The 12,596-nt window shown below is 39.7% G+C and overlaps 1 protein-coding gene across 1 annotated transcript in view; it reads right to left on the bottom strand.

Annotated features, from left to right (window-relative positions):
* The window catches only part of RNF217 (ring finger protein 217), a 110,739-nt gene that overhangs the window by 22,618 nt on the left and 75,525 nt on the right, over nt 1-12,596 (bottom strand). The window contains exon 3 of the mRNA XM_084776795.1: nt 7,723-7,887. Coding sequence (XP_084632921.1) covers nt 7,723-7,887 — 165 coding nt within the window. The remainder of the gene's footprint in view (nt 1-7,722; nt 7,888-12,596) is intronic.

Raw genomic sequence — 12,596 nt, 5'->3', positions numbered from 1 at the left:
TCCTTTTTTCTGTAACTTAGTCCTCTTCTCTCTCTCTCATCTTTTTGGTGCTGGAGGCTGAGTTTGGGGCTCACACGTGCTGAGTACGTGTTCTACCACTGACCTACATGGTCCATCTTACTTTAAATTCTGAGTCGAAGGTGCTTCAGAAACAGAAAGCGAGGCTTAAAATTATCTGAGAACTTCACACCCTTTAAGGAAAAATGCCTGCATCACTATTCACGTAATGGTTTGGCCTCCAACTTTTTACTCACTCACCTCCCTTTCAGGGATGCCATGATGTATAAGAGTCTCTCAATAGCCATTTCCATCTCCTTTTAGAGATTTGGCAGGAGATACCTGGCTATCACAAATGAGGCTGGTGTTGCCTGGGGTCTCCTGGAAGAACTAGACTCTTGGCAGATAGTTTTCTAATGCATTAGATATTCACACAGATGAAATATTTCTAGTATCTGAACACAGACTCTATTTTATGTATAAGCAAAGATATTTACATAGTTTTCATATAGCCTTTTAAAACTTAAACCACTACTGTGTAACTACGGATAGTGATTGGATCTGAACTTAAAACCTAACTCCATCTTATATTTAAGCCAAAAAAATGTTTGCATGGTTTTAAAATACATTGGCTTTTCTCATGCTATAACTGCACATACACATACACTTTCACATACATGCACATGTATGTGTATATACATGTAAATGTGTTCAGATGTGTTCATACACTTTTTTGCCTTCACTTAAAACTGTTAAATATAGCTGGGCATGGTGGCTCACGCCTTTAACCCCAGCACTTGGGAGGCAGAGGCAAGTGGATCTCTGTGAATTTGAGGCCAGCCTGGTCTACAAATCAAGTCCAGGACAGCCAAGGCTACATAGAGAAACCCTTTCTCGAAAAACAAAACAAAACAAAAACCTGTTAAATATAAAGGACAAATATTGATAACATTTTCATTGCAAAGTTTATTAAATATTAATATATGTATATGCTTGCTTCCTTACTTCTTTTAATGTCATAATACATTAAATATTGTAAGTGTATGTTGTTACATTATAATAGCCACTTGTTTCTATTTTATAATTAGGGCAACTTAACACTTTTTAAAAATGAACATGTATTTTATATCATTATATGTATGTCACATATCATTATATATTTAATCTCCAAAGACTAAGGAAGTTGTTTTTTTGGTCTTTGTTTTTTTCTTTGTTTTTTTCTGGAAGGGGTCATAAAAATACAGTTCAGGTTGGGTATGACAGCACATGCCCATAATTCCAGGACTTCCTAAAATAACAAGGAATGACTGTAAGCTATCCTGTAAGCTGACGTGGGATGACAATAAACTATGACGTAAGCTGATGTGTAAAGTCTGTAAGTGAACTCCCGCAGAGGCTGGCCGTCAATAGCAAATGTCAACAAACACTAGGCAGCACTGTTATCTCTATTAATGGGTTAACAGCATAAAAAGAGAAACAAAGACTGCATATCAGAACTTAGCGTTATCTATTGGTATTGTGGCTTATTTGTGCGTGCGTGTGTGTGTGTGTGTGTGTGTGTGTGTGTGTGTGTGTGTGTGTACGTGTGTGTACATGTGTGTACGTGCGGGATATAGCTCAAAGCATGTGAAAGCAATGGCCAGCACTCCGCCCCTGTCTACAATCTTGGCGTCTCCTTTAAAAGCAGAAAATTAACCGCCTTTTATCTTGAAATAAGGAATGTGTTGGCTAGAAGAAATTACTTAACTACCATTGTTTCATATTATTTCACAGATCATGTTTGTTTCATATTAGCCTTATAGCATATGTGATCCAAGAAATTAATTCTACGCTGTGTCTTATAAAATGGCTCAAACAGAAGCACAAGTTTATTTCTGTAAGAGGAGAATTGCATTGGTCACCTATAGATCACCTGGCTGGTTCACTGTGGCTAATTTCTAGCATGTGGCCTAGAAGTCTGGGTAAATGCTTTTTAAATCTGACACTGAGGAAGAGCGTAACTAGGAAGGAGATTCAATGAATTCCCTTTCAACTCTCGCCTCCAACACCCACCACCAAGAAAGTCTCCCTAGTAATTATGGAAAACAGCTCAACTTTGCTTCGGCTAGCTCTGAATTCTAAGCAAAACTTGCCCTTTTCCTAAAGAAGGTAAAACAAAGAACTAAACAAACAAAAAGATACTCTGAATCCCTAAAGGATATACAGGTTATAGGAGATTTTTGTGCACTAAGCAATGCCACCAGCTGTGACACTACCAGTGATAACTTAATGGCTGTCCATGGACTCACCGCCCACATTTGATGATGGAAAATGGTGCAGGCCTTGCTGTAGAAGTGAGAGAATGGTTTTCTTACAGAGCGTGTTCTTCATGGAATTATGTTTGATTGACTCAACTTCCTCCTTGCATTGCACTTGCCTCAAAGCATCATGAAAAACAGACCAAAGGTACGTACTCCTGCGTTTTCAAAGTTTATGTGTTAAAAACAAATGTATGAAAGGCAGGAGCTTTGCCTTAGAAAGAAATGAGGTTTGTCTTTGCCTCCTGAGTGCTGAGATTACAGACATGTAATCTCCTGGATGAGAAAATTAAAATAAAATGTAGGGCTCTTTGTTTGTGTTGGGTCATGATCTTAAAGAAGCATTGAGAGAGTCAAATGCCTAAACACTCACCCGCAGTGACTAACTTCACTGGAGGTTTAATGCTAAGGTACACGTGACTCTGACACTTTTTAACAATAGTGATGTTTATTCAGTTCTATATTGTTGATATGTGTTCATTAATTATAACTATGCATCACTGTAGGCATAATGTTATTGTATACTAGGTAAAGACTCAAATGCTGGTTTCTCTGCCCTACCCCATATCTGGTTGTAATCCTTGTTCTGAGAATCTCCGGTCTCAATATTGTGTAAACATTGCTCTCCAATTGATCCCCGGTATGTCAATAAAGAGGCTTGACAGCCAATGACTGAGCAGGGGAAGAGGATAGGGCTAGACTTCCTGCCAGCCTGTGGCGGAGAAGAGAAAGAGGAAGTAGGGATTCAGGCATAAGGAGAGGTCCAGGAGATACCGGGAAAAAGCAGTGGGAGAGAAACACATAAAAGCAAGTATCTTGGAGATTTATGCTGGGAGGTAGCCAGATTATCTTAGAAAGTTAAAATAGATTAATACTGCTTAGTTCTTGTGCTGTAAATGTTATTAAACAAATATAAGAGTTCAGTCTCAATTATTCAGGTTAAGAGAGAAACTGCAACACAATTTTACAACCAACTACTAACACATTTCACTTTAATTATATTTAATTTAGCAAATCTTAAGTCACTTTAGAATGGCATGCATAGTCTCAAGATGAACTTTTGGGCATGAATCTGAACCGTTTTTATCCCCTAATAAAATGTAATTCTTTACTTGTGTTAAACTTAACTTAGAGGTCAGATCGTCGTTAACTATATTTTGTTGTGTTGTCATGAAGCTGAAGGGAAATTTGTCAAAATAAGCTCATGTTTTCTTTAGAGTTAGAACTTACACAAACAGAAAAGTGTCATAATTGATTAAATAGACCACTGCACTCAAAAGTCAGAGTGGGAGGAGGGCCAGCCCACATCTTTACCTAGCACTTAGCAGGCAGGGAGACAGAGGCAGGCAGAGGTCTGGGAGTTTGAGGTCAACGTGGTATACAAGTAAGGTCCAGGCTAGCAGGGATCCACATGGTGAGGATACCTTCTCTTAAAGAAAAAAAAGAAGAAAAAGAAAAAAAAAAGGAAGGAAAGAAGGAGAAAAGAAAGATAAAAAGGCAATGGTGGGGCCAGAAGGATGGCTCAGTGGTTAAGAGCACTTACTGCTCTTGAAAAGGATCCAGGTTGGCCTCCCAGTGCCCACACCGTGGCTCATGGCCATCTGTAACTCCAGCTCCAGGGTATCTGATGCCCTCTCTGAACTCTGTGAGCTCCTGCTTGTAACTGGCGTACACAAATTCATGGAAGTACTTACCCATGTACATAACAATTAATTCATTAATTAAAAAGAAATAATGACATTCATCAAAATGGTTAAGCAAAGTTGCTCTTAATAAGGCATTATTACAGTTTCATAAAAACACTTCATAAACAACATCTGGAATTGTTTTTATATGTTTACCTCAATATAAAATAATTACACTTGAAAGCAAATGACTTTATCATTAATGCTAGGAAAGAGCTTGTGACACTTATTTTTACTATTGTCAGATCCAGCTGTACTTTTTCTTACATTTTACTGGTTTGTGTTTGTGTACATGTGTGCATACATGCTGCGTCTACAAGCATGCCCCAGCACATTTGTGGAGGTTGGACCATAACATGCAGGAATTGGTCTCTCCTTCAACCACCTCGGTATCGCAGCCTGAACTCAGCTTGCTGGGTTAGGTGGCAAGTGTCTTTACTCACTGAGCCATCCTGCTGGGCCCCAAATTCAATGATAAATACTAGTTTTGATTTATTTGCACAAGTCAAGTTTTCTCATAGGACCACGCCATGTATGAAACTGCGGTTTCCATTTGAGGCAGGGGCATCTCATGTAGAAGACGAGCCACGGGTACATGGAAAATAGGAAGAAACTGCTTTATTTAAACCACTAGTTCACACAGGGAGGACCACATTCTCATACTACTTTTGAATGATGCATTTTGCCTAGGCAGCATTGTTTGGAACTCAGCTGTTTTATAATAGAAACTCTCTAACAACTTAGCAACAAGACTGGAGATCCCAGTAAAGGCACTATTTGGTACTATTATATAACATTTGCTTAGCTAGAATTACAAATTGGTTGGTAAGGCCGAATTATTTAATAAATGCAGTTGAGCCAAGATTTTTCAATTGTTAGGAAATCATTATAAGTAATTAATAATAAATAATAAATAAATTATGGATTGTATTTAAAAAGTTTAAAACATTGATATATTAAAAAGGAAAAGGGAAAAGAAAAGGAATAAAACAGACACTTGTATTAAACTTTTACATCAAACTTTTGTACAATAAAGTGACTTTTTAAGCTTAGAAACAAATGAGTATGGAAAACATGTAACTATATGAAATATATGTGCACATGACATCTGTGTGAGCTTGTATATATGTCCAAAGAGAAAGAAAACGATAGACTGAGACAAATAAAAATTTTAGAAATAGGTGCAAATCAGCTCAGTTATAAAAAGAAAGAACAAATAGAGAAAATATTCTCTAAATGGAGTTAAAGCTTGAAATAGAGTGTATAGAATTCAATGCAAATAACTATGTCCCAACTTAGCCACTCAAATGGCCAAAGATTCATAACAAACTCAAAAGAACATGAATTTGTTATATTCAGCCTATAAAAATAAGGAATTGTAAGTATAAAAAACACATTACACAATCAATAAATTAGCAAATGAGTAACAATGTACTTGAAATATGGACAGGAAAACCTCACCAGAAAGTCTGGAGACTTTTCTGGGGAAGTAAGTTATTTCACCACTTTTAAAATTTAACAATTGGACATTATGCAAATGCGAAAAACACTGAGACCCTGCACTGGCAGCTTTATCTTCACAATAGTATACATTAACAGCTCAAAATAGGAAAGAATACGTATCTACACATATTACTCATGTCATATTTGTAATGCAGTGAATGAAACCAAACATCAGTGAAAGGATATTTAAGCAGAGATGACATGGTTAACAGAAATATTTAGAGAACAATTTAGTAACATTAGAATTGTTTGAGTGGCCGGGTGGCACACGTCTGTAATCCCAGCAAAATGAGTCCAGCATAGCCAAGGCTACACAGACAGACCTTGTCTTGACAAACCAAACCAAACCAAAAAAAAAAAAAAGTGGTTAAGTAGAAAACCAATGACACTACACAGTCATGATGCTACCTAAAATCTTTATGACGGTAACTGAAGAAGGCCGTAGAGATGCAGTGAACATGTAAGTGCAGAGGGATGCTGGGTAAGCGCTTTTCCTCTCCAAATTTTTATCAAGTTTTATGAGCTTAGAAACAAACACTTAAAAACACACGTTACTATTAATACTAATAAAACTAACACAGGACACAATTGCAGAATGCAAAAATATAAATGTTTCTGTCAAATCAAAACTCAAATGCATTTGTTACAAATATTGAGAATATTTACATGAAATTCAGTCATTTACTTGGAAGCATTATGTATGACAATATTTTGAAAAAAAATCTTCTCCCTCTTTCATGTTTGTAAATTGTAATGGGTGCTTTGTGAAAAGGGGCCTTAGAGTATAAAATATTAGCCCACTGACTCTGTCTTCTTAGTTCCTACTACAAGAAATGTTTGGAGGAGAGAGCGCTGTAGTGATTTCAAAGACCAAAAAGGAAAAAAGGAAAGGTCAGAAAATGTCGATCTTTAACGTCTGGAAGAAAAAAGTCTGCACTCAAAGCAAGCCGTAAAACATGACCTACGCGGACTTAGGTTTTATGCATGTGAGCTGCATCACATGGCTCCTCCAGCGCAGCAGTGTGAGTGGTTGCAGGGCTCTTTCCTTTGGGCTATTTAAAGGGCAATTCTTTTGAAAGCCTCTTTACCTATTCGTCTAAACGGCTGCGGCACTTACACTCTCTCTTAGCTGTTTATCTGTGTTTGTCGAACGTGCGAAGTTGTTAGTGCCTGCAGTAACCACACCCACTACCTTTTCTTCCACCCTTCCATTTGGTTAGGATATGGATGTCATAAATGTGTGTTTTCCTCCATTGCGTCCGTTCATTCAGAAATCCTCCACTGAAAATGTTACGCGGCCATTTGTTCAGACTACAGTTTTAGCCAGACTAAATGGAAATTGTTCTGACGTCTATTTATAGAGATATGCAGTACACTCTTCAGGAAAACTGTCCAGGAGACTGAGTAGCAGTCCTCAACTCCTCCTGGCCTAGACTGGGGGCACTAGGCAAGAGAAAGGTAAACTGCCTCATCTTTTAACTTGCTCTACAGTGGGGCAAAGCTGTAAGTGTACAGAGCAATTGGTGCAACACAACAGATCAAAGCTGTGATGCATTCTGTTCTGCAGGGCAGGGAAAAGTAAGAAAAATGAAACTGAAACCACTAGGAACCACTCCCAAGAATTAAGTCAAGCCAGTCTGTAGGTCCTGCTACTGAGGAGGCTGAGGCAGGAGCTGGGAGTTCCAGGCCAGCCTGAATAACACCGAAAGAACGTCCCTCAAAAAGTTCCTCTAGTAACTGAGTTCACATTATATTATTTACTTTCTATATGTATAAAACAGAGTGTGAGTTTGGTACAGCAAAACATTACATGGTAACCATAGATTAATTTATCAAATACTTTTGCTACAATTTGGATTCACCATTGTTAATTTTAATTTTTTTCTAATAATTTAAATTCCATTGATGCGGTACTAGCAGCCGCAAAATTATTCTTAAAGAAAATTAGGCCTAATGTTTGCCAAAACTAAATTTGTTCAAAGATAGTACAAACACTTCAAACACACACACACATCTTTCTAAAGTAAACCTTAACTAAAAACGTCAGACGGCAACAGATGGATGCTACATACACATACATTTTCACATGCAATATAATTATTCTTAAAAAGGAGAAAGAGACGGCAAAGCCCCCTCACACCCGAGCAGTCAATTTGAAACACGCTACACTTCCATACTGTGAAAATCGCTCACGCAAATACGGCGTCATTTCCCTTTCCCGCTGCTAAGGCTGATCTCACCTTGCATTTTGGGCACTTCTGGGCATTTCTCTGCCCGTGTTCAATTTCGCTGGCCCAGTGACGCAATAGCTTGTCTCCTTTTTTGTACTCCTTGCAGTTAACACCTTCATGCCAAGGAGAGTGGCACTTAAAACACCAGATGAATTGGCAAGTGGGACACTGGACCTGCACAAAAAAAAACCAAAACAGTATGAGGACTTACAAGATACACTGAATGTTTTCTATCACTATGATGAACACCAGGAACAAAAGCAAGCTGGGCAGGAAGGGGGTTATTTGGCTTATACATCCCAGTCACGGACAATCACAAAGGGAAATAAGGGCAGGAACTCAAGGCAAGCACCTGGCAGCCGGAAGTGACGCCAAGGCCAGAGTGGAATGCACGTCTTGCTCAACCTGCTCTCTGATATAACTCAGGCCCACCTGCTCAGGAGTGGTACTGCCCACAGTGGGCTGGGCCCTCCCACATCAATCACTATTCAAGAAAATGCCCTACAGATGGAGGATTCTTCTTAAGTGACATTTCTTCTTCCCAAATAACCTGGGCCTGTACCAGGCTGACAAAAAAAAAAAAAAAAAAAAAAAAAAAAATTAAGCTCCATAGTGTCTAAAGGGGAAAGAATTGCAATGCTTTGGGCAATCAGCTAAAAAGTTATGACTTGAAGTATCTTCCCCAAGAACAAACATGATCAAATCTCAGTAAAATAGGAACACTTTGCTACTGAAAGAGGAAAAAAAAACCTGTTTTGGCAAGAATAGTTTGTTATTTAGAGACTATTCAGGCATTAATTAAACATGAGACATTTTAAAAATCAATTTAGTTGTATGAACATCTCCCATATTGAAGCACAGAGCAAATCTTGAAGGCACCAAATCCAAACAGCACACTGGTGATTCCACGTGACCACGGAGGACACGTTACAAAGATGCCAATGTGTTGATCCTGCTGTTGCCATCTAAGAAGCCATCAGGAAGAAGCTGTCTTTGTAAGTGTGAATTTATGGAATGTGCTCAATGAAAGTACCTGTCCTCCACTCACATGGGAGGCAGCCCTCACACGTTCCTTTGTTTACTGAGGTTCTGAAGAGCACTCAAGGTTTCTTTTGATAAACTGTAGCCACCACCACCACTTACATCTTTGGATACTGACCGGTTTTTGACCGTGGGTTTCCCTTGCATACCTTAACTGAGGAACAGTTATAATGGGTGGCTCTTTTGCTTTTAAGTCAAAAGACTCTAGCTCTCACTCATGTCAAGTTTCTGTGCATACTGGTATACCCTTTTAGTGCCTGCACTTGAGAGCAAGATTGGAGGCTAGCCTGAACTATGTAGAGAGACACTGTCTCAAAAAAGAAAAGCAGGGGTAAGTAATATTCTTCCTACGCAAATGTGAAGTAGTAAAATTTTGCTTCCAATTTTTATATAAAATAGTCAATTGCTCTGGCAAAATTCTTAAATTTCGATTTTTTTTTTTTGCTAAATGGTAATACAATGTTTTATTTTTCTTACTCTCAAAATAATGCTACAATGTATACACACAGAGAGAGACTATATTACAGATATTAGGCAACCCACCCAGATTAACCGGAGCATAGGTATTAAGAACGCATGGGAACCTAAACTTGTCTGGCTACACGGCCAGCATGCTCTACATGGAACCCAAACCCTCTATCGTACTCAGCAGCATTCCCTCTCTGACCTTCACACTGAAGGTGACCGTGGCTAAACTATTCCATTAGTCACCGTTTTACAGGATTCCCAACCTGCTAGCATAAACAGGAGGACCCTGAAAGGTACTGATGTGTAGTTTGAGAAACAAAACAAAACACAACACCAAACACATTTGCCTTTTCTGAATACTAAAATTAAAATGAACCTTTTAAAAAATAATAAAAGTGTATTAGCTAACACAGCTTACATAACATGGGCTGGATACTCCAACAACAAGTGTTTACACACTAAACTTTTTTTTTAAACAGAGGGTTTCATGTAGCCACGATGATGTCTACTTGTTGATCCTTCTACCTCTATCTCCCAAATGATAGAGCTACACATGTGATTTATTTACCATGCTGGACTAAGTCAGTCATGTTTAAGGTCATTCAACAATGCAGAATAGATGCCAATATTGTATATGTGGTGTTGCTTTTGCAAACAAATGGGACAGTATGGAAGTCAGAAGAACACATCTTTCCATCATTCGTCTGGCAGATGTCAGGAAGCTTGAATACTGAGTCCAATTGTCTCCTATTACACAGCAATCGTAATTCTAAATCACCAAACCCTAGCATCATTAAATGAAAAAAGTTAAGGTCTCTTGTAAGTTAAATAGAGCAACAATCCTGTGGATCTGAGTTCAAGCCACAGAACCCATATTTAACAAAAGCCAGCTGGGCATGGTAGCACGTGCATTTAATCCCACCACTCGGGAGGCAGAAGCAGGAGGATCCCTGTGAGTTCAAGGCCAGACTGGTCTAAGTGAGTCCAGGACAGCCAAGGCTAACACAGAGAGACTCTGTCTCAAAAAACAAAAACAAAAACAAACTAAGAAACAAACAAAACAAAAAGACAAAAACAAAACAAAAGAAAACCAAAACAAACAAACAAAAAAACTAACCAATCAACCAAACAAACAAACAAACAAAAGCCTGGCATAGAGGTTGTTCATGTTTGCAACTGTAGCTCTGGGGACTAAGTGGTCAGCCAGCACAGCCTAAGCCAGTGGCTGAGTATGGGGCCAAGGGAAGGACACAAGGTGATGGTGCCTAGCTTGAACTCTGCATACATGTACTTGTACACACACAGATACACAAATACACACACACACACACACACACACACACACACACACACACACACCACCATCACCACCACCTCCTCCCCTGCAAGGTTTTAAATCAGATTTATTTATATTTCTTAGTGAATACAAGTAATGTAAAGTTACATTGAGACTGGGAAATACTTCACAAAGGTGGGACACTACCAGCAGCTTAAGCATCCCTGTGGCCAGAAGTTAACAATCACATCTACAGATTCTGAACAACGATAATCAGAAATATGTAATTGTCTTAAGGTGCCATAATGAAGGGGGCCTGGCACCTGATGTCTAAACCAGAGAATGCGGTCCCTCGCAGAAAGCAAGCCCTCCTAATTCTTACCAACACAGGTGCAGAAGAGACAAACTGAGACAGGCATTATAAAGCAAGATCTAAAGTGACCATGAATGATCCCACACTCAACACCTTACCAAGCTTTGAACTACAATACGACACAATAACAGCTACCTCAGCATCCACAGCGTTCCTGAAGAGTTTCAGTCCGGGCTTCTGCCTGAAGATGTCATGTCTTGCTCATTATGAACTTAGCCACAGTTAAAACTGGCCCTTATATAAACAGATAGACACACGGCATCTTCCTCCCCTCCTGTGCTCAGCTATTGCCCTCAGGAAATGACAACTCACAACCACAGGCCTACCACATGCAGAGTCTGCCTTCTGAATGAAGTTATCTTCACACAGAAGCGCCCCACTCCCTCCTTCCCACTGGGACCAGTTTGAGTGTGAGATGTGAGGCCTGGTCTCCAGCTGGGGGCACTGTTGGGGAAGTCTGTAGAGCCTCCAGGAGGAGGAAATGGGTCACTGGGGCAGTAGTTGAAGCTTTCTAGCCCTGCCACACTTCCTGTCCACTCTTCCGCCTCCCGATAGCAGATGCAGCGTGGCCAGCTGCCCCTGCGTTTCTTGCCACACACTCCCCAGCACGATGGGCTGCACCCTCTGAACTGTGGCCCTGAACAACTCCCTTTCATTGCTTCTCCTCAACAATGAGAAAGGTCACTAATATACTACTTCTCAGGAAGGCGGAGGACAAGCTACGTCAGCGTCATCCCCAGAAGCTTGTTGGAAACACAAGACTCATGAGAGCTCTTGCAGGTGAATCGAGAGTTTAAATTTTCCAAGATTCCCCTCAGATGATTCATACCCATGCTAAAGTTGAAAAGGACTAATCCACCCTTTGTAACTCCAATTCTCTGACCAGAGATTCTCCCAGATAAATACATGTAGTTACTGGATGGCAGAGTTGGCCTAAGACGTAGCTGACATCCTCAGATGTCACTCACTCTTCAACGATGAAAAGCAAACTCTATCTTCTCTCCTTAGATGCAAAATGGGAACGCATGTGCATTCGGCCTTTACTGTGGAGGCAAAGACAAGAGGATCTCTAGAGAAAAGAACTGATACTGGCTTGAGCTCTTACTCCTCCAGAAATGTCTGGTTCTCCCTGACACCTGTTCTCTTCCTTCCCACTTCCGGGAGGGGGAGCATTCTTAGCAAACCTCACTGGGGTGGCCTGAGAAAGACACCTCTCCGCTTTCTATAATTGAAAAGGATCTAATTAACACAGTGTGCCCACTGACGCTTCCTGAGAAAGCTTCTTGATTCAAACTGTCTTCTCTGTCCTTCCTAACCAGATTTAGGACCTTTCCCAGGAAATTTATATTAGCTGTGCAGACATCCAATCTCCCAGGAGTCTACAAACTCACCAAGGGCAAGGGCTTCATCTGCCCCATTCTTCCTGGAGTCTCTAAACTAATAACACAAACACAGGCAATAAGTAAGTTCTCTGTAAACGAAATCTCATTAAATTCAGTAACTGGCGTGGCACTATCACGTCACCAGATGACGTTTTTCTCAATATTTTATCTTCATGACACTTTATTGATCATCATGATTAATATGCAAACTCTTCTGCCTGAGTTAAGAAATATAACAGAACCTTGTAACACACTTTCTGACGACTGAAACATGTTAGTTTTCACAGGAACCCTTGTCATACCCACACACTCAGGTTAAGTACTCAAACTCAGTTGCCCTTAG

This window comes from Acomys minous (genome assembly GCF_964271855.1).
Source record: "Acomys minous genome assembly, chromosome: 3".
In the NCBI taxonomy this organism is placed as follows: domain Eukaryota; kingdom Metazoa; phylum Chordata; class Mammalia; order Rodentia; family Muridae; genus Acomys; species Acomys minous.
The sequence above is the reverse complement of the archived record's forward strand: the minus strand, read 5'-3'. Positions and strand labels throughout refer to the sequence as shown.